We start from the raw sequence: 22,936 nt of genomic DNA, 5'->3' as shown, positions 1-22,936 counted from the left end.
TGGTGGCACAGAGCTAAACCACACATAGTAGCAGTAACGAAATTTATTCTTCTTTGCTGCCGGTGTAAATTTTTCACAGGAGTGTAATCACTGACACGTTGTTTTTGTAAATGTTTAAAATGTTTTACACTTGGTTAGAGCAATACTGTATTAGCACTTGGTTTGGCTGGTTAAGCTCTGCACCAATAGGTGGCTGGTCCGTGCAGACTGATGAGGCCGCTCACGTACGTCTACGCTAAAGTTCCTTCATCAGCTTGAGTTTATGCCTCCAGCTATCCCTCGGAATGCTCAGCTTGCCTGTGGTTACCGGAATACCAGACACGTTCGGTGCTGCGACAGAATGCTCGCAACGCACGCTGCTTCGATAGCTCTCACTTGGGGTCGACTGCCAAGCAGCTGGTGAAGAGTTCGGAGAGGTTTTCCCCCGTGCGCTCCTAGAGAACCGGAAGTCGACGACAAGATGTGCCATAATTACGCAGAGCCAGTGAAGGCGGAGCTTAGCCTCGATCACTCGGTGAACGAGTTGAGGAGAAAATGCAAGGCTATGGAGGAGGGTAACTTGTAATCGTCTGTAGCTCTATTAATTTGAGACGTTTTACACAAATTGTGGTGTGAATGATTAATTTAGCTGTACCCTACGCATCAACAAAATTTGTCCGAACTGTTTCAGGGGCCCTTTAACATATCACTAAGAATACCACTCTATGTGTGAGCCAACCATCTTTGTTACTACATGACAGGGAATTCAACTTCATTGATCCTTGTTAGACAAGTACATCTGATGCTTGTTTGTTTTTAGTACTTCCCAACACGTGCGATGCACCTGTGTGTATATACTTTTTTCCTTGCATGCAGTAAAAATCAGTTGCAAGTTCAGTGTTTGTGTTGTGTCACCTCTTTCGTCACTTGTCTTTCCTGCGCTCTAAGTTTCTTTTGAGAATGCAAGACCAATTAGCCCGCCTATCCATCCTATGCAGCACTGCTTTATCTGAAAGATCTGGCCTTGTATTTACAAAAATGTCCTTATACTAGAGCTTTAAAGGGAAAGCTTACATCCACCCAATGGGCGCGAAGCTACAAAAGAAACACATACGAGTTTTTCAGAAAGAAAGCTTCGCAGTTGAAGAAAAATGTGTCGTGTTCCGTGGCTTGAACCCGGGACCAACACCTTTCCAGGGCGCTTGCCCTGCAATCTGAGCTAACCAGGAGGCTAGCAGGCTGAAGAGCCTGGCTGAATTATTTGACAACACGAAGCCAGGGACAAAACTAGAGCTGTTTGTACAAGCACATGTCGGCCAATAATGATGTTGGATATACTGTTAGTGCAACTGGCTGACCAATGGCACTTATGAAAAGTTTCTCAAATTTGACCTCTAAGGACCAGAAAGCCATTGCAAGTCTGACACAGGTGAAAATTTGCTTCTTGAGTGGGTGCGAGCAAGAGACACATACGAGACACGGTCAAACCAGGAGAGCAGCTTGGCCACATTTGTCGTTGGGGCATGGCAGATGGCGGCTGGCTCAGGTGCGCAGTCAGCTGCCATGAACACCACCAAGGCATAGGTGGTGCTGTTGGTCTGCAAAACACAACAGGCCACATGAAGGAAGTGTGTTACAGGCTAGGGATGCCATCTTCGCAAAAAAAAAAAGAAAGACAGCAGAAAATTGTGTGTGGGGGAGGGGCGGTCCTTGTTTAAAAGTACTCTGTGCATAAAAACAGACAAAATTTGAACCAAAGTAGCGATACAGCGAGTAGAAACTTTGTGTGGTTTAAATTTATTGAAAGGCTTTACATTAAATTTGGTACACTTTCCAAATCTCCATGCTCTTGTTGTGAATTATTTATTCGTAAGGCATACTTGTAGCCCATAAACAACACAGCACTATGTAGAACTCTAGGTAAGCAAAGATTTCAGAATAAGGAATGAATTTGGCTGCAATGATTGATTCTGCTATGTATGCATTGCCGACAGAGCACTTTTCAGTGCAGATTTAGAAAGAACCGGAAAATCTATAAACAATGTGGACGTCAAACGAGCGGCTGGTACTGTGAAAGAAAAATCAGTTGTGCCAGTGGAAAAAACTGGCCACGTGGCAACCCTAGTCCCAATACAACCATGTGCAATACAAAGACCCTCAACCTTTACATTACTGTTTTAACAAAAAACATATCAACCAAGGCTTAGTTCTGTCAAAAACGGCAGCAGTAAACATTGCTGGATGAAGTGCGTACAAATGTCCTCCTAAAAAGCCTCAATGCAGTACTCTGATCACAAGCAACAACAGTACACTGTGAAGCTTCGAATGCAAAGTCCAAGCCCTACTCATCAGTTTACCTTCTCACAAGGGCTTCATAGTGAGTCCATGTTCTCTAGTGCTTCTACATGCGGGATGAAAACACACTCCTTTGACACACGAGATTCTACCATTGAGCTCGCATTTCATTTCAGCGTTCGCACACCTGCCAACCTGCAAACCTTATATCCTGCAGACACAACCGACTGGCAGGGAAAAGAAAAGGAGGGGGAGGATAGCCCACATTTTTTGTTTAATGCTTGTCCTGAGTGCGCACCTTTTCAGAGGTACGTATACACTCTGTTAGCGATTATTTACCTTAGATGCAACAAAGCAGTACAAAAGTGGAACAGCAGAGACTGACAAGCATCACACTGTCTTTAGATCACAGCAACTTCTTCCGTGACTTTGCGGCTGCCAATTTCACATGCTTCAGGACCTTGTCTGTACTTTAATGTCTTGTTTTCACTGGCTTTACTCAACAATAAAATAACAAAAACATAAGATGTTTCGCCACCTATACGGGTGGCATTCGCGTACTGACGATGCCACCCACATAGGTGGCAATACGTCTATGCTTTTGTTATTTTATTGTTGAGTAATCCAGTGAAAACAACACGTTGAAGTTTGAGTTCGCCTGCCTTTTGGAACATTTTTTCATGGACCTTGTCTGTATAAACTTGCTGGCATACTTTCAACATTTCATAAACAGACCGGAAGGTTTGAAGACTGATGAGCAATGCTTTGTTGCAAACAGAATTAATTTTTTGTAAAGCTGGATACTAAGTTTGTAAAAAATGTACAAGGCCAAATTCGTAAACTTTGCAAACATTTGGGAGAGTTGGCAGGTACGCATTTGGTTTACATTTTTCACTTCATGCTGTTTTCAGTGTCCCAGAGTGGGGCAATACATAGATATACTTTCTTCCTTTTCAGTTCAGTGTACAATGATTCAGCACTGCGTCCTAGGTCTGACAGCTGAAACCACTTTTTACAGCTGTGCCACAGCTGTTGCTGCCCCCATTAATGAGCCTCTGCCCAAACCCAACTAGACATGAAGCTATGCTGACACAGTCCATCAATTACTGCTGTTCATCTAAGAGGGACAAAACAAGTTTGTGATATGACCTGGTATGATCCCATATTGCACAAGTTCATTATTACAACACTGGGTGACCTGATATACTGAAGAACCTCATTCTGCAGGTAGTTTTCTCCTGCAGTAGTGAACAACACATTCGATTTGTGGAGTCATGAAATAGGTTTGTTGGTAAGATATTGCCAGAATTATAGAATGAATTTGTTGACTAATTGCTAGAGAGAGTTTCTTATACGAAAGCAGGCACACGGGCTATGAGAACTGAGGCATTATTAACTAGTGCAAGGAACACGGACAACAGCAAGAGCGACAGCCTTCTAGCATTGCCTCCTGGGTGCCTCCCACTGTCATCCGATGTCTTTTTCGCACTTGTTAATAATGTCTCAAGTCTCAAAAAGCCTAAACTAGCCCAACTATCTTCTTTAATTGGGCTACAAGAAAAAAATGCTATACAGAGCACTACTAATAATCTCGACCATTTAGGGTAACGAAGAGGTGCATGGCTTTCCCTTGCTCAGTGCAGTTTTTGGTACAAACCTGATAATATGCAATTTCTTTTTTTGTTGTTGCTTCTTCCAACTTAACCATTGCAGTTTTTCCTGGTTTTATAAAGTTAGGTAGGGAATGACAGAAGACAGTGACACAAATATCCGCTTACAAGAGTTCATGCGACTGTGGAGAGCAAATGCCCTACAAAAGGGACATAAAAAACAGAAATCAAGCCGTATTACTTCTGAAAGGTATTTAGAGCATCACATTTACAGTGAACAAATCTTCAGTAGGTGCAAAAGGGATGAAAATGTTGGGATATTGTTGGTGTCACTTCTGTCAAAATATCCAGCTGAATTATGTATAGTGTGTTGTTTAATATGGTCAAGTGTAGTAAATTGCAGATAATGAACGAATGAATGAATGTTTATTGAAATAGGATGGCACTACGGCTTAATTAGTGGGAAAATGGTAGATTTGATATATATAAGTTAATTACATTGTATCTCAACAAACACACACACAAGAAGTTTTGTCAATGTTATTACATTTCTTTTTAATTAAGAACACGGAACAATTACCTGAAACTACCTCATCACACAGCTTGGTCACTTGGTCAAGGCTATCAAGAAACGTGTGGTATCTTACACGAGCGGATCTCACACTCGAGCAGTACCAACTGGCAGCACACGACATGCTAGACTGTGAGCACAGCTTAGGAGTCTTAATAAGTTAACCGCATTCATTACAGATGTGTTGAATGCCATAGGAATTATGGCAAGGCGGGGCGTAAGGGGGGGGGGGGGGGGTGCTGCAGTCATCATTTCTTCTGTACCTAGACTTCTTTTCATACTTATAAGGCAGTTCTGTCAACACTACGCAAGTAGTGCAGTCACTGAAATCTCTCCACACGTTTTTCGATGCAGTTGTTTTTTATCTCCGATGCTTTCTAAGGAATAACCACTTTGCAGATTAACACTACACCCTGTGGCAGAGAAGTTACATAAAATCAAGCATTATATGTGCCCCTTTGTGCCTGCAGTGTGCGACATACTATGTTTTGGCTGTGAGTATAAGCGGTGCACCGTAAAACACCAGTCACAGAAACGCGTCGCTCTGTTCACTCTGCGGTAAGTAGGTACATATCTGCAACATCTTCTGCATAAAAATTGTCACGTTTGGCAACATAAAAGTAGGAGACTTAATGGCACATTGAATTATTCAAGACATACCTATATCTCCATTACATATGTGACACAATTTTTTTGTTGTTGCAAATGCGAGCTGTGAGAGAAGTCTCTATGGCTGTTATAGCATTGCCTGCTATGTCTAAAATGGAGTAAAAGTCGGGTCCTTGGTTTTCGGGTTTTATGTTTCCTAAAACTTGGGTTGTTAAAATGAAGCGTTCGTACCTTTTTTAAGAGGAAACCAGGGAGAAATCGAGGTTTTTGTTAGCTGGTAAACCAAACTTTGGGAATTTCCTGTCAACTTTCACAAGTGATCAACCCAGACAATGGTCACCTTTTTGGCACAAGCATTTAGACGAATGAAACTGCTCACCAGGAACATATCCTGACAAAGAGAGCGGCTCGTAAGTCATGTGACGAAATAATTTATGCCAATGTTCATTGACAGGCATCATTAGCTCTTTTTAAATTTAATTTAGGCTTAATTTATTTGGTAACTTGCTTAGTTCTGCTCACTTTTTTAGTGCAACAAACGCCCTACCAATAGTGCACATGGGCAGGCTTTGCAACAGGTCCGACATTTTTAATTGGAACCCCTTGTTGAAGTACGAAAACAACATTTTCATTTTGTTCATATCTGTGTCCATCCTGGACCTGTCAGATCTTTGAACGTACCTTTCTTGGGAAAACATCCTCTCAACATCGCAGCTACCATTTGCAATGAAGAACAACGTCAGTGCTGCATTTGCTAGGTTGGGTTGGCGTCCTGCCAGTTGTTCAGTGCATGGGAGCTTATCTCGAGGCTCCAGTCGAGCAGATATTTTCAAACTAATCCTTTAAAAAATGCACTTTGGGGAGAAATAGGGTTCGACCAGATTCTCATGAAACTTAATAGGGGTGCAAAAATCACGAATTAATAAAGAATTATCAGGTTTCAGCTGACAACGAAGGCCCCTACGTATAAGTAATCTCTTTGCATAACATGAACAGCGTGAAGTTTGTAGGTGGGTAATGTAACAGTCTTGACTGATTCAATGTTTGCCTTTAGTGTAGTGTTAAAAGGGCAGGTTGGAATCAGGCTCGTTTGCTACTTTGAGAAGCGTCAGTGTTGCACTCATCCTTGTTATGCTTTGCGTGACAACGTAGCCGTGTGTGGTTATTCTAGCTTAAAGCGATACCATTAGTGCGCGCGATGTTGGCATGATACCGTTATACCATCAGCGTAACCAGCCTTTCGCAGCAAGCCCTATCCCGGTACTGTGCTTCACCGAGTTTTGGCAACGTGCAGCTGCCGTTATTTCCAACTTCAATGCATGCTACTGTACTACCTAACACCGCCTAGGTAGTACGCGTATGGATAAATGTCATACGCGAAAACGAAATGCACTAAACAATGACATTTGCTGCAGAAAACAGCCAGAGCATGGACTCCTCACTTACATCATAGCCGCAGTCCCTGTCGTCAATCTGACCTCCATTGAAATACCTGGTGGGGAAAAAAAGAAATCAACAAAACACTCTATAAATGGGCGGCCTACTCACTAATATTTAAATGTGCTGCGCGGGAAGCTGATAACCGCACACATAAACAGACACGCGCATATTTACCGTTCGACAAAGAATACATCGAAGCCGTGCCAACACAGAAGACGCAGACGCGTCATTTATGACAACTGAATAGAACAAGAGTTTTCGCTACACAGCAAGATCGACGGCTTTCAGCCCAGCAACAATATACGGTCATTGCATCCACACTATTCAAAGCAGAGAGCTGCACGAAAACCCCAATTAACGCTGCCCCCCTTTCAGCGTGCAGGTCCCAGATGGTCGTCATAAACACTGGCGCGCAACTGGTAAACAACGTTCCTTTTCGCCAGCAACACGGAGACGAATCATCCAATAACGGTATACGCGAAGATGCTCGCTTCCTTTCCCTAGGAATGCACATTAGCACCAGCCAGAGTGGCACAACTCACTCCAAAGTCGGGACAATGTAGTGGCTCTTGAGGCTCTCGACGTACGGACTGAGGTTGGCAGTGCCTTCGACGACGATCACGACATCGGCCACCCAGTTGCCTTGGTCGGCGACCACCATGGTAGCTCTTCACGGCACGCTGCTCCCAGTAGCGCTTGCTTGCATGCCTGGCGGGCCCCACTGGTGATTCACGACGTGAGGCACACAACACATACAGCGCGATTTCTGTGCGGCTGGACAGGACGACAGCTGTGGTCTCGAAAAACAGCAGTAGGATCACTCACCGGGCTGCCACATAGGCCACATATGCATTCAACGAAGTACACAAACACAGCGACGGGTGCACCGACGACGCCGCGTACGCAAGTGATGCGCCGCGGCACAGCAAACCATCAGCAAACATTCAACACAGATTCGGCTTGGTGGGCGCAGTAATACATACTACAAACCGCACAATTACGACGCGAGAATGAGTTCAACCAGCCACCACATCTATTTAGAGCACCCCAGGAAAGAAATGTAAGCAGGACAACGCCCAGTGGCAATTTTTGGCGTTTTATACAATCGTACGTACTAGTAATATTTTAAAGGATACGATAAATCAAATACTGCGGAATGCAATTCGACTGTTCAGAAATAGCCCACGTGATCCAGCCAGATGGGCACCTCTCTCTCTCTCTCTCTCTCTCTCTTGGCAAAATGACTGCAATTTTGTGTGGAAGCATGTGAGGAAAACATATTCGTTTGTTGTGTCGGGTTAAAATTTTCGTAGCAAAAAGTTCGAGCGCCAAATTCAAACAACAACGATCAGCGACTTCGCGGTTTCGCGTGTCTCGATAAAGTTTCGGACAGGCTGCGACACCGATCATTTCCGTTAGGTTTCTGGGCGACATGACGTGCACCTAGGAGTATAAAAGGATCTGGTGCTCCGTGACGTAACCACAGGAGTTGTTCATCTGTTAGAACTAGCGTGACCTCGATTTCTTCCTGGCCCGCCGCTCCGTAGGAAGTGCGCTTTGAGGCACCCTAGTCACAACCGAGGAAATAACCCTGAAATTCTCCTCACTGTAGGTATTCCACTTTGGTGGCGGTGTAGTGTGGTGACGCTGTTGATGACTTCTGAAGGGACCAGCTCGAAACGCACGCCAAGGGAAGCGCGACTTCGGATGTGACGTTCAAGGCACTAAACTCGACCGAAACTACACGTGGTGGTTGCGCGACACCGAAAAACGCTCAAGTGACGACTGAACGCCTGAAGAAATCAGTATCCTAAAGAAAAAGCAAAAAGAACAGGAAGAGTCAGCCGCTCGTCTGGTTCGGATCCCAACAGTGAGCTCCCGGGGTTTTGGCTAAGTGTCGGGTGGAGTTAGTCCAGCTTTGTAGTTACCAAGCAGACACTTAGCCAAAACCCCGGGAGCTCACTGTTGGGATCCGAACCAGATGAGCGGCTGACTTTTAAGCTGACTATTTTAAGATAAATTTATATTGTCCGATATGGAGATGGTGCCGCAAATGTCGAAAAATTCTCCAGGGGACGGCCCGGGGCGATCTCCGCCTTGGTCGGTCTCCCTACCACCTGATCAAATGCCTCTTGAATATTTCTTTCGTAGGGCGGTGTGCAGCATTCCTGTGGCGCTGGTGCCTTTGCATGGAGGAGCCATCTGGCTCAACAACCCGAAGACAGTGCAGGTGGAACTTCCGGCGGCAACGCATCCCTACTTGCACATCACTGATGCACGACAGTTTGGAGGTGGGATTGCTTGCCGTTCGCCAGACCAGGCGTGTGTGTACGACTTACTCAAGTGCTCATCATTTGGATCGATGCAAGTGAGTGCCTTCGTTCCCCCGCATCTTGCCTGCACTAAAGGAATAGTTCGTGGTGTAGATTTCACTTTAGGTCCAGCAGAGACTCTAGAAAAGCTATCCGCGGCTGCGGTAATTGCTCTTTACCGATGCAACAGAGTGGTGGACAATACACCTGTCCCTACTCAGTAATTGCCAGGTTTGAAAGGTACATCTGCCCTACTGAGGTAAAAGTCTGGCCTCTAATATTCAGAGTGGATCCGCTTGCCTCGCGTCCATTACAATGTCACAATTGTTGGCGCTATGGTCATAGCATGGGTGGTTGTAAATCCAGCCTTCGTTGCTGCGTCTGCGGCGGGAGCCATTCTGCTGGTGATTGCTCGGCCGAGTCGGACTCGTGCTGCCTCTGCGGGGGAGCCCACAGGGCTGATTGCTCAAACTGCCCTGCTAGAACTCAAGAAGTCCAAATACTGGAAGTTATGGACAAAAGGCGTTGCTCACGCCGAGAGGCCACTGCGGCGGTAAAGGAAAGAGCCCATGCATGGTTATGCGAGTGTGATAGCACGACACCAGGCTGTCGTTGATGGAAGCCTGTTAGAGGTAATTGCACAAGCTATTGAGAAGTCTATGGCTAAAATTATGGAACACATTGTAGAAAGCGTCACGGAATGCTTTAATGGACTGGTATCCTCAAAGTTCGAACAATTATTGCCGACTGCTACTGCTCTGCCATCGAGCTCTGACATGAATGCTTGTTCAGCCCACTCTCAGGAAGATGGGGCAATTGCGTCCACTACCCATATAAAGCAAGTCAGACCTGCTCCAGGTTCCTCAAACAAGGCAACAGACAACTCTGATTATCAAGATACCTCAAACATGGAAAATGACGTGAGGGCACAGAAAAGGAGGTGTTCTCCCCTTGAGGCTACCACTTCACACTGAGTTAGTAAATCTAAGAAAATCCTCCCTAAAGTCAACCCGAAATGTGATTTTGGAGGAGGCCGCGGCCTCTGTGGTGCTCTCATCACTGGAAGGTAGATAAGGGTGCTGCAGTGGTACTGCAGATTAATGTTCGCTGCTTCTACTGATTTAAACGTTCTATCTTCTCAAATATCTCCAGATGTAATTTTACTGCCAGAAACTTGGTTATCCCCTGAAAAACTAATTTCTCTGCGCAATTCTAGGTCCTTTCGCCTAGATCGCCCGTCTAGAGGTGGGGGACTGTTAATAATGGTCTCAAGCAAGTTTTGCCACAGGGCAAATATATCTTTACAGCTGATGTCTCCACAATGTGAAATTCTAGCAGTAGAAAATAGTCTCCCTGGCAGTAGGCCTTTCTCGTTGGTCAATATATACTCTCCCTCGGGTGCGCAGGATACACGCCCACTAAACTCAGTTTTGGCCAAATGTGGGAAAGATATAGTTTTTACTGGTGACTTCAACTCTCATCATGTGTCATGGGGATCCAGGACAGACCAGTGTGGAAAGCGTCTATGGGACTGGGCAATAACAAATATCTTTTCGTTTCAAAATTCGGGATCAGTTACATTTCTTCGCGGACAGTTTAGATCTGTGCTGGATCTTACATTTTCGGATCAAGGTCTTTCCACATCCGCATGGGAAACAGTGAATGTTCGGACAACCAGCGATCATTTTCCAGTTGTGCTTGAAGTGGTAGGTCCGCAGTCCACTGTGGAGGCGCGAATCCACTCTTTTGTGGATTACGTACATTTAAAAAAATGCTTGCAGACCACTTTCAAATCAATCGAAAATTATCGATTAAAAGCAGAGGATATTTGCTCAATCATAGATATTTCGCGCAAGAGATCAGAGTTCCAGTTAAAGGCACGAAAAGACACTGCTACTACAAATTGGTGGAATGACGGTTTCTCGTGGGACTACAAGCGACGTAAAGCTGCATGCAAACAACTCATGCATAACGAGTCTTCCAAAACCTGGAGCAACTATAAATCTATTGCTGGAACATTTAAAAGAAAGGTATCAAAGGCAAAAGACGATTGCAATGTCCGACATTTCGAATTCCTTTCAAAATCAAATAATAAGCATGCATTATTTCGGTTTTTAAATTCCCAAAAATGATTCCGTGCCCCTTGAACTTGGAGTCAGTAGTTTTAACCACCAGTGAAAAAGCCGACTCTCTAGATATAATAGCGGGAGGGTTAGAGACCCGATTCGCTACCTCTCTTCCCTTCTCTCCTCAGGGACAGGGCACTTCAGAATATTTCGAAGAGTTTTCTATGTCAGAATTGTCCCAAGCTGTTTCCGGTTTACCAGCTGCAGCCCAAGGTCCCGATTGACTCACTAGTAAGATAATGAAACTTCTCTTTGAAGTCGATCCTAACGGCCTATTAGATGCCGTAAATTACTCAATACAATATGCATGGATCCCTCCTGTGTGGACAGACAGACAGACAAGAAACTTTAATTCCTCCTGTGTGGAGAATTGCGAATGTGATTCTTCTGCTGAAAGACCAAGCCAAATGGTATGTCCTAGACAATATTCGGCCTATTTCTCTAACATCCAATTTTGTAAAATTAATAGAAAGATTATTAAATGGACGTATGGTTAAGTTTGTGACTACAAGATGATTATTGAGCCCCTGCCAAATTGGATTAGACTAGGGATGTCAATTTGGTGCGCACGTGTCGATCTAGAGAATCGAATTCAGTTGGTTCGTTACCAAAAACAATATGCAGCTCTACATTAGACATTTCTAAAGCATACGATAGTGTTGAATACCCTATATTAATAAAGAGGATGCAGGATATTGGATTACCTGAATACTTCGTAACGTGGACTGCTGAGTTCTTGCAAGGTAGGCAGTTTCACTGTGCACAAAGTGGAATTTTATCTGAAAAAATCAGACAAACGCTCGGGGCACCTCAAGGCGCAGTTTTATCCCCTCTGTTGTTTAACATACTCAGCTCCATTCCTTGTCATCAGAATGGAAGCACGTACGTTTACGCCGATGATATAGCGTTTTTTGCTTCAGCAAGTCATATTCAGTCACTGTACGAGTGCCTACGGGAATACTTATGCGAGCTAGAAGCGTGGCTGGACAGTATTCGCTTGTCCCTTAATGTAAATAAGAATGCCGTTCTTGTTGGTCCTCTACAAGACCCAGTTATAAAATCCCTTTCATACCGCCGTTCCACTATCCCTTAAGTGGAAAAAGTCAAGTACTTTGGAATTATTTATGACGGAAATCTTAATTGGTGTCATCATATTGAACATATAACTTCAAAAGCTTCCCGTGCAACGGAGATATTAAGAAAGATAATCAATAATCGACGGGGCATGCGCACAGACACACTCAATGATTTACCGCATGTGTATCGGACCTATACTAGAGATCGGCTGTGTGTTATTCTCCGGCGCTTCTGCTTACAAGCTACGTCCACTAGTTTTGCTGGAACGGGATGCGATTCGCTTATGTCTGGGGCTACCAAAGTTTGTATCCAACGCTGTGCTCTACAAGGAATCGCGATTGCCTTCCCTTGAAATGAGATTTAAAATACTCACCGTTCAAACATTCATAAGGCTGTATGAATCTTCCCTGAGAAGGTCCCAGTTCATCTTCAAGCAACGAGCCCAATTTTTTGGAGTCAAATGTCCTCGGTTTCACATGCCACAAATGATTATACCACAATCGTTACTAAATCTGTTAGATGTAAATATAAACGATGTAATCACGGTAAAGAGCATCTCAAATTCATTGGTTATTATTTATGATTACTTATACCCAAATATTGCAAAGCAGCTTCCCTCGCATATTCTTAGCGGCTTACTCCAGGATCACTTGAATCAGCTCCACACTAACGTAATTATAGCAATATATGCTTCGCAGAGTGAGGAAAAGGCCGTAGTTGGAATTTTTTCATCATCATTGGATTGTTTTTTTTCTATTCGGCTTCCCGACTTCACTCCAATATGCCTACAAGCTACAATCTTCCAGAACAACCGCGGTAATAATCACAGATTTTTTGTCGCTGTGCACCTCACTTACTGCTCAGGTGAGTCACACACATTAAAAACTTTGTACTCACTGGCTTCAAGACATTTGCGAAGTTTACGATTAATATGCGTATCTGGGCACAAAGGCATATTTACGAATGAGGTAGCAGACAGCTTGGCCAAGGCTTCTATCAGCGGCCCGGTGCTTCCCCTTCTTCCAACGATGGGTTTTATCACGTCCGTCAGGTTCAGAAGATACATCATTTTAACATCAAAATCAAATCTTAAATCATCCTCGGAACTACACCACTCATCCACAGCAGCCCGCGTTGCACCGGCCCTACAAAAGAGCAAGCTGTGCCGTCTCCCGGGACATGCACGCTCTACCGCAGCAGAGCTAGCAGGATTCCACCTTGCTGTGGACCTACTGGCAGAGGAGCTACCAGCGACCCCGGCAGCCATCTTCTGCGACTCCACGGCGGCGCTGCTCTGCCTGCACAAACCTGACAGGGCTAGCCTTGGGGTTGCGCTGCTCTCTTCAAGACTGACGGCCCTTCAGGACGCAGGATGCTCACTATCCCTGCATTGGCTACCCGCACACGTGGGGATCCCGGGCAATGAAGAGGCGAACACTCTTGCAAAGAGTGCCAGCACACAAGCGTCACCCTCAGCCCTGCTGTAACGGCCACTGAGTTCACAAGAGACAGGCTGCGCCGGCACATCATCGCTTGCCACTCGGGCAAACGGGTATCCCTGGGCCGGCCTCAGCGGCCTCTTCCACAGCACGGCCTCCCATGAAGGGATGCCTCGTTGCTGCTCCGACTGCGAGTTGGCTGCTACTGGATGGCAGCCCGCCGGCACCATCCTTGGGAAAGCCACCTCGCCAGCCTGTGCCTCTTGTGGTGAGCCAGAGACCCTGGAGGACCTCCTGCTGGCCTGCCCTGCTCACCTGCAGCACCGCGGCCGACTTCTGCAGGAGTTCCATCGCCTGGGGCTTCCATGTTCACGACAGGAAGATATCCTCTTCCCCTGTCGTAATCAGCTACCAACCTTCATAAGTGTCGTCGAGTACCTCGACTCGTCGGGGCTCTCAGCGAGACTATAGGAAATTTCTACAAAGACGAATAGCCTAACGGCCATCCCACCACCTCGGGCTTCCTTATCCGCCACTACTTCGCTTCTGCTGGGTCTACTCCTCCGGTGAAACCCACTGGGCCCTCCCGGCCGGGCTGCTCTGATGCTACTAGGACGACCCTCTAACTTTCTCCCTCCTACCCTCTCTCTCCTTTACTCCCATCTCCCCCACCCTGCTGGCGCTGTGAGCCGTACTCCCGCATGGGTTGCAGTAGATAGAGCTAGCCTTTCCTCCTTTCCCCACAAGAACCACTTCTCTCTCTCTCCATTGGAGCAGGAAATTTGGAAAAACAAGACAAACGGAAGTCACATTAACGACACTGCGTTGTCGAGTCTCATCTCTAAATTTTTACATGCACCGATCTGGTCTGGCAATATCCCCTTTGTGCCATTTTTGCAACTCATTAGAGACGATAGAACACTACTTACTGGAATGCTGGCGTTCCTGCTCCCTGAGAAAAATGACATTAGACTGCGACAGCTCGGCCTGCCATTGAACACTTCGGTACTGCTGTCTTTCGGAGCTTCTGTGCTAGGGCATTCAGACAGGGATGTGTGCATCGCCTAAGAAAAATTCATTGTTGAATCAAACTGATTTCATTGTCGAGCGTACTATTCTTTTCATTCCGCGTTTATTGCCTCATTTATATTATATATAATTTTTTTTCTCTTGATTGAATGACAGTCTACTGAACCGTTTTGAACTTTCCTCGCTTCAATTTATGCAACAAAATCATAGATTTTTCAATTCATTGCCTGAACAGATAAGCAAAGTCTGCCCGACCCTTGGCCAATCCCCGTGAGTGGGTATGCGCCAAACTCATCAAGGGCATCGTCCTCATCATTAGCCAGGCTGGCCCCAGCACGGTGTTATCACGGCAAACACCGGCACAAATATAGGGCCCGAAACCGGCAGTGCTACTCGCGTTCAATCAATCAATCAATCAATCAATCAATCAATCAATCAATCAATCAATCAATCAATCAATCAATCAATCAATCAATCAATCAATCAATCAAATGACCCATCTCGGCCAGCGGGTGGCAGTGCCAACACCGACAGGTAGCCGGCTCTGCCGTTCATGGCCCTTCTAGTGTCCCACCTTGCCTACTGGCAGCGCCCGTATAGGCCGATAGCCGGCTCTGTCACTTTTAGTCAATTTAGCGTCCCGCACTGGCATGGCCATATATCGGCAGATTGTGATGTATGTTGGCGATGCCATTATTCCCTGCGATTTTAAATCGCGCAAATGTTACACGGCAGTGCGATGCAACATGCCATGATCTATCGGCAAATAATGATACAGTTTCTTTATTGGTCTTAAAGTAGGTTGATGCAGATTGTTGCTCGTATTCCCATTTCTGCGAGTCACCTACGAAAGCTGTGTTTACGACGGCACAGGGTCGACAGGGTGTTGAGACCCTGTCGACCCTGGGCTCGCAGTAGAGGCACTACGCCGCTTTCTGACGCCATCAGCAGTCGACGGCCTCCTGGCGGCCACATTTTTATAGAGCCTTGCGCTTGATTGATGTCGACCACCGGCTCCTCACAGGCACCATTTGCATACCTTACGTATCCCAACACTGCCAGCAGTGCACAATACATGCAAGGGGCACAAAAGTAAGAAGCCACCTGTTGCCACCCTGCCTAGCCGCATGTTAAACAAGGCTCTCCTCCAGGCTGTGCGGCAGTTGAACAGCGTTGCCCGTTACGGTATTCATTATATTGAAGGCAAACTCCCGCAGACACGATCCATCCATTCAAAGAAGTTGACGCTGAAAAAAATAAAAGAACTATGGAAAAATTAAGTAGAAAACGCCGCTGCATCAAAATATAGGACTTTTTGTTCTAATTAGCCAATTATGATTAATTATGCTGCTGAGTACTTGTGGGTAGCTGTACTTAGCCTCTGGCAGTGCATAAGCTTTTAGAACAGAGATACAACACTGCTGTCGCAGTGTTGCTGTTTCGCTTTATCTGCCTTCTAACGGCTACCTGGGCCTGTGTCAAGCTGTCTACACAGCTTTTAGCCCAAGTAGACATCGAATACTATTTGGTGAATAAACTGAATATTGAATAATGAACTCAATTGAGATAGCAAAGAAAGGGTGCGTTATTTCGTGATTAAAATGCAAGCTACGAAACCACAAATTCTAGCGATGCAAAAAGTTCTAAACACCAGTCAACTCGCAAATGTACTTCCCGAGTAAGGAATTACCACAATCCAACTTTGGTCCTCTTGAGTGTTCCAGCCGAAATATGCTTTCAAACAGATAGTGCGTTTTAGGTGACGCTAAAGCGGTGCAGCACCGTCTACGTATTGAAAAAAAGAAGAAAAGTCGCGGTGTTATGGACGAGGCAACCTAAAGTTTGCCCGCGCGGCACCAGCGCCGAATGCTCCCCTAGCGGACCGATGGAAGTTTCGAGGGTCGTCGCTGCGCTGGCGCGCGCCCGTGTTCTGTATGGCGGAGCGCTCGTGCGCGTGGTTTTTGCGATGCCGAATGCGACCTCATCAGCCAGGAAAGGTGGCACGTAATACTGATGTGTTGTCGATTGCCACAGCAGCCTCGAAAACACGAAAGGTCCTACGCAGCCCGTGAAGTTCTACAGATTTCCTGGGAAGTGGTACGAGAAGGACAGACGACAAGCATGGATAACTGCAGTGCGCGGCCGAGTCAAGTAAGTCTCATACTTTCGCATTCGCGTGTAATATCTTGAAAGCGGAATAGTCATATGCCTGTTTTTAGTGCAAGGCCGTTTGTTTAGTCGTGTCGCATTGTTGAATTGTGGTGGCATCCGCCGTTTGTTAGCGGTAAATGCATGCGTGTTGCGCCGCTAAGCTCTACGACGCGTGCTCGATTCCCAGCCACGGCGGCCACATTTTGAAAGGGGCAAAATGCAAGAACACCCTTGTTACCGCGTGCTTTGATTTTTTGTGCACGTTAAAGAACCCCCAGAGGTTAAAATTATTCCTGAGACTCCGCATCACAGCGGGCCTCATAATGATTTCGTGGTTTTGGCATGGTTTTGGCACTTAGAATCCCCGAATTTATTTGATTACACTGTGGCTTCCCTCGCGATCGGCATGGGCGAGCTCAAGAGAATTATTTCCCTTTTCCAAACGCTGCAACGCAAATTACTAGTCGTGCAGGTAACGAAAGGGGCCGCGCGCTACTTTTGTGTGGTAGCAGACAGTATTTAATGCAAGCCGCGGTCGTCGCGTGCGTCGGGAAGCGGCAGATCGGAAATCAGCCACTCGAGACGTGCGCGTTATGTTTGTTGTTTGCCCATGCTTTCTAAGTATCTAAGTGTGCAAGTATCATAACTTGTTGTGGTGCCACTCTTGTAGAATAATATATACACACAATCACAGGAACGTTACCTTTGCAAACATATTATTGGGAGTAATTTAATCCCCACAACAAATAGGCACACATACTGTTTCGTTTATATGCGATGCAGATGGAAGCGGCGCCAAACAGACCAATGGCAATCACAACAGTCTTCTCAGCAGTCAGCACCACCGGGACATGTGCTTTCGTGCTGCAGCGACACAGCTCTTGAGCAGCAGCAAGACACGTGTGAAACAGACTCCAGAACATGCCTTTGTGAAGTGATGGAACCGTCAAGAAGCAGCCCAATGGATCTGCAGTCATCGAGTAGTATGACAACAGAAGTTCCTCCTGCCAGTGTGAATTATGTTGTAATTGAAATAAAAGTGGCTAAATTTCTGAACATGGTGCGTACCTCTAACTCGACGTCGTCTACGATCTTGTCGGACACCTGTGACACGCACTTGGCTTTCACTCTCATATCACCGTCCACAATTTGTTCAACGCCGTACACGTTCGGAAGCAGACGCTCCCCTATCGTGAGGTTGCCCCTACGAAAAAAAGCTGTAGGCGTCGGCAACCTTCTTGAAACCGCACGGCAATCATTGCATCGCTGTTGAGCAAGCAGGCGATCTGCCGCCGTCGAAAACGGAGCGCCGTGAGAACGAGCAGCGAAGAAAAGCGCGGACGGCACAACGTAAACGAAGCGGAGACTACGCCACGACGCGACCGCGCTGCTTGGCGTTTCCACATTGGGGCGCTGCCGGGAGGCGGCGCAGTAGCGCCGCCTGGCCATGGTTTTCTCCTCTATAGCCACCGGGTTCGTAAGCGTCCGTAACACACATGTTAGCCAATGCGCTTAGTTGAAACAATAAACTTGAGAATACTAGCTTATTTCGCAGTAAATGCAGTTTTTCGATCGCGCAATTTTTAGACGTTCGGCTTGAAATCGTGGAGGTCAAGCCGCTGGTACTGAACACGTTGCCGGGCTAGTTGATGCACGTTTTGCGAGCAAAACGTCGTGCCAGCGAAGCAGGCAACGGTGGCTCACAGGCAGAAGCAAAACGTGGACGACAAGTAAAGCCCAGGTGTCCCTCCTTCTGCGAAAGGCCGAGAGTCACCACGTTTTTTGTTCTTTTTTCTTTTTTGCGGGGGGCGAGGTCCGCGTAGGAAGCAACAAAAGGTACAGGGCGTTCACGGTTCTTCGTGCACCCATCCGGTTCTGAGCAGCAGCGCAGGCTCGGCTGCGCTAAGCGAGAGGGTGGACGAAAAAAAAAACAAAGAAAGCTGCGACAGCGAAACGCATTCTTGGTGTTTCGACGTCGTTTTGACTCCTCACACATACGGCGTGTGTGCCTCGCGGACCACCTCTCCCGCCGCCTCCCCAAGGCGCCAATTTCGTTTGCGGAGTAAGAAAGTAATAAAAGCTAAAGATGTCAGCATTGCTACACGCAAAGTATCTTACTTCAGATAGAGCTGGCTCGCACGAATCGAGTGACAGTGACTTGAAAACTTTTCTACCCGCGGCAAGTTGTTTTTTCATCCACTTTAATTTTCCATTAATTTATCGTTTCCTTATTTCATTTATTAAGCAGAATAATTTCCCCTATGTTGTCCTTGGTGTCAATGGTCGTTTGCTTCTTATGATATGCTTAATTAAATTGTTATATATAGTGTTGCATCGGTGCGCAATAGTTGATTCTTTATATCTTGTACTTCAGTGATTAGTCTCCTTCGCCCAACTGTCAGCTTCAGCAACTCAGCGAGAAGGTCGTTTATACTAGGTCCTAGATTGGTTTCGACGTCGCCTGACATCGATGGCAATGAATGAATGGCATGCACACATTCATCAAGCAGAGATGGGCAGCACTGAGGGCTCGGGAGCTGCACCAAACAATAATAGCTACATTTCTTACTGAAAAGACTGTATTTTGTACTAACCTGCATGTTGAAAACCAGCATATTAGGTGACAGCGTTGTAGCGCAGCCACCGAGGCCACAAGGCGGTCTTGATGGTTTCTGCTTCTTTATAGTTGACAGACTTGAAAGTGTCCCTTTCGATGCATGGTACCATGCTGGTTGGAGTACCCAATATCCGAGTGGCCGTTTACGTTCGTCCCGCGAAGCCAAGGTAGGCAATACGTCAATCCGGTTTGTGTATCGGCGTAACGATGGCGCATGCTCGGTAGGTGCCACGGTGCCAGCCATCTGCAGTGGAGGCAGCAGCACATGGCAAACAACGGCAGTGATCATCTGCATGGTGAAAATCAGCATATTAGGTGACAGCGTTGTGGCGCACCCACCGATCCCACTCATGTCACTCACACTGTTAACGTAAAAGTGATTTTCGAGCTGACGAAACCAGATGGCAGGGCTGCTCCTGCAAAACGTCGGTAGGCCACGAATCTGCGGAACGTGTGAGCATAGAACATCGGAAGGCTCGCCTGTTTCTGCATGCGGTGAAATCTCCAAGGCCGATAGCATCAGGGTTGTGGTAGTCGCTGCAGGCATCGTGAATTTTATGCTTGTGGCGTCGTCGTGCCTGTGAGAGTGAAATTTGCACCTTTACATTATACTCATGGGCGACTTCAACGTCAGGGTAGGCAAGAAGCAGGTTGGAGACAAGTCAGTGCGGGAATATGGCATAGGTTCTAGGAATAGCAGGGGAGAGTTATTAGTAGAGTTTGCAGAATGGAATAATTTGCAGATAATGAGTACCTTCTTACGCAAGCGGGATAAGCGATAGTGGACGTCGATGAGCCCGAATGCGGAGACTAGAAATGAAATGGACCTTATACTCTGCGCTAACCCTGGCATCATACAATACGTGGACGTGCTCGGCAAAGTGCGCTGCAGTGACCATAGGATGGTAAGATCTCGACTTAGCCTAGACTTGACGAGGGAACTAAAGAAACTGGTACAGAAGAAGCCGATCAATGAGTTAGCGGTAAGAGAGAAAATAGAGGAATTCTGGATCAAGCTACAGAACAGGTATTCGGCTTTAACTCAGGAAGAGGACCTTAGTGTTGAAGCAATGAACGACAATCTTATGGGCATCATTAAGGAGTGTGCAATAGAAGTCGGTGGTAACTCCGTTAGACACGATACCAGTAAGCCATCGCAGGAGACGATAGATCTGATCAAGAAACTCCAATGTATGAAAGCCTCTAACCCTACAGCTAGAATACAACTGGCAGAACTTTCCAAGTTAATCAACGAGCGTAAGATTGCTGACATAAGGAAGCATAATATGGGTAGAATTGAGCATGCTCTCAGGAACGGAGGAAGCCTAAAAGCAGTGAAGAAGAAATTAGGAATAGGCAGGAATCAGATGTATGCGCTAAGAGACAAAGCCGACAGTATCATTACTAATATGGGTAACATACTTCAAGTGGCTGAGGAGTTCTATAGAGATTTAGACAGTACCAGTAGCACCCACGACGATAATGGAAGAGGGAATAGTCTAGAGGAATTGGACATCCTACAAGTAACACCGGAAAAAGTAAAGAAAGCCTTGGGAGCTATGCAAAAGAGGAAGGCAGCTGGGGAGGATCAGGTAACAGCAGACTCGTTGAAGGATGGTCGGCAGATTGTTCTAGAAAAACTGGCCACCCTGTATACGCAATGCCTCACGACCGCAAGTGTACCGGAACTTTGGAAGAACGCCAACATAATCCTAATCCATAAGAAAGGGGACACTAAAGACTTGAAAAATTACAGACCGATCAGCTTACTGTCCGTTGTCTACAAAGTATTTACCAAGGTAATCGCAAATAGAATCAGGAATACCTTAGACTTCTGTCAACAAAAGGACCAGGCAGGATTTCATAAAGGCTACTCAACGATAGACCATATTCACACTATCAATCAGGTGATAGAGAAATGTGCGGAATATAACCAACCCTTATATATATAGCTTTAATTGATTATGAGAAAGCGTTTGATGCAGTCGAAACCTCAGCAGTCATGCAGGCATTACGGAATCAGGGAGTAGACGAGCCGTATGTAAAAATACTGAAAGATATCTATAGCGGCTCCACAGCCACCGTAGTCCTCCATAAAGAAAGCAACAAAATCCCAATAAAGAAGGGTGTCAGACAGGGAGATCCGATCTCTTCAAGGCTGTTCACAGCGTGTTTACAGGAGGTATTGAGAGACCTGGATTGGGAAGAATTGGGGATAAGAGTTAATGGAGAATACCTTAGTAATTTGCGATTCGCTGATGATATCGCCTTGCTTAGTAATTCAGGGGGCCAATTGCAATGCATGCTCACTGACCTGGACAGGCAAAGCAGAAGGGTGGGTAAAAATTAATCCGCCGAAAAGTAATGTTTAACGATCTCGGAAGAGAACAGCAGTTTACGATAGGTAGCGAGGCACTGGAAGTGGTAAGGGAATACATCTACTTAGGGCAGATAGTAGAGACCTTTAGCGTGTCCGGTATTCGGGCAAGTGCGGGCGGTTTTTCGGTTTAGCGGGGGCGTCAAGGTGAGCGGCCCGATCGGTGGCGCCAGCTGGTGGCGCAAAGCTCAACCACACAAGCACAGAGCTAATTACTGTATTCTGCTTAGCTGCTGGGGTAAATTTTCTACAGTGGCGTAATCGTGTTGACAATTACGCCGCTGCCAAAAATTTGCACGAGTGGCGAAGCAGGATATGGTGAGTTACTGCAGTTTTAGCTATGCGTTTGTCTGGTTGAGCTCTACAACACCAGGCGGCTTCACCACTCACGTTTACGCCCCGACCATCCGGTAATCCGCCCAAACCGCTGCCGTTTACCGGAATAGCGTACAAGCTAAACGTCTCTAGTGACTGCAGATCCGGATCATGAGACTGAAATAATCAGAATAATAAGAATTGGCTGGCGTGCGTTTGGCAGACATTCTCAGATCATGAACAGCAGGTTGTCATGATACCTCAAGAGAAAAGTGTATAACAGCTGTGTCTTACCAGTACTCACCTACGGGGCAGAAACCTGGAGGCTTACGAAAAGGGTTCTACTTAAATTGAGGATGACACAACGAGCTCTGGAAAGGCGAATAATGGATGTAACGCTAAGGCGGGATAAGAAGAGAACAGATTAGGTGAGAGAACAAACGCGAGATAATGACATCTTAGTGGAAATCAAGAAAAAGAAACGGGCGTGGGCAGGGCATGTAATGAGGAGGGAAGGCAACCTATGGTCATTAAGGGTTACAGACTGGATTCCAAGAGAAGGAAGCGCAGCAGGGGGCGGAAGAAAGTTAGGTGGGCGGATGAGATTAAGAAGTTTGCAGGGACAACATGGCCACAATTAGCACATGACCGCAGTATTTGGAGAAGTATGGGAGAGGCCTTTGCCCTGTAGTGGGCGTAGCCAGGCTGATGAGGATGATGATGGTATGGCTGGGCTCGCTCGCCCGTTGTCTCCGATTTGAGGGTCGACGCTGGCATGGCGGGGCTCGGTCTTTGAGTGTCACCAATTTGTGGGTCGACGCTGGCATGGCGGGGCTCGGTCTTTGAGTGTCAGCAATTTGTGGGTCGATGCTGGCATGGCTGGGCTTGGTCGTTCAGTGTCACCAATTTGTGGGTCGACGCTGGCATGGCGGGGCTCGGTCTTTGAGTGTCAGCAATTTGTGGGTCGATGCTGGCATGGCTGGGCTTGG

General features: G+C 46.4%; 1 protein-coding gene across 17 annotated transcripts in view; it reads right to left on the bottom strand.

The window, feature by feature from the left end:
* MED25 (Mediator complex subunit 25) overlaps positions 1 to 7,639 on the bottom strand; it is a 91,016-nt gene extending 83,377 nt beyond the window's left edge. For 5 of the 17 annotated variants that reach the window (XR_010569978.2, XM_065453317.2, XM_065453327.2 and 2 more), the window contains exons 1-3: positions 7,047 to 7,636; positions 6,511 to 6,556; positions 1,453 to 1,577 (exon numbers count right to left, since the gene is read on the bottom strand). Coding sequence is in view for 16 of the 17 variants with exons in the window: in XM_065453317.2 (XP_065309389.1) it covers positions 1,453 to 1,577; positions 6,511 to 6,556; positions 7,047 to 7,165 (290 nt within the window). In the remaining variant the exon portion in view is untranslated. Of the gene's footprint in view, positions 1 to 1,452; positions 1,578 to 6,510; positions 6,557 to 7,046 lie in introns of all 17 variants that reach the window. The other 12 variants (XM_065453330.2, XM_065453332.2, XM_065453334.2 and 9 more) reach the window with 8 other exon arrangements.
* Positions 7,640 to 22,936: the final 15,297 nt, after the last annotated feature.

The sequence above is a fragment of the Dermacentor albipictus genome, chromosome 3 (assembly GCF_038994185.2).
Source record: "Dermacentor albipictus isolate Rhodes 1998 colony chromosome 3, USDA_Dalb.pri_finalv2, whole genome shotgun sequence".
Lineage (NCBI taxonomy): Eukaryota > Metazoa > Arthropoda > Arachnida > Ixodida > Ixodidae > Dermacentor > Dermacentor albipictus.
Note: the sequence above shows the minus strand (reverse complement) of the source record. Positions and strands in the feature narration are given on the sequence as shown.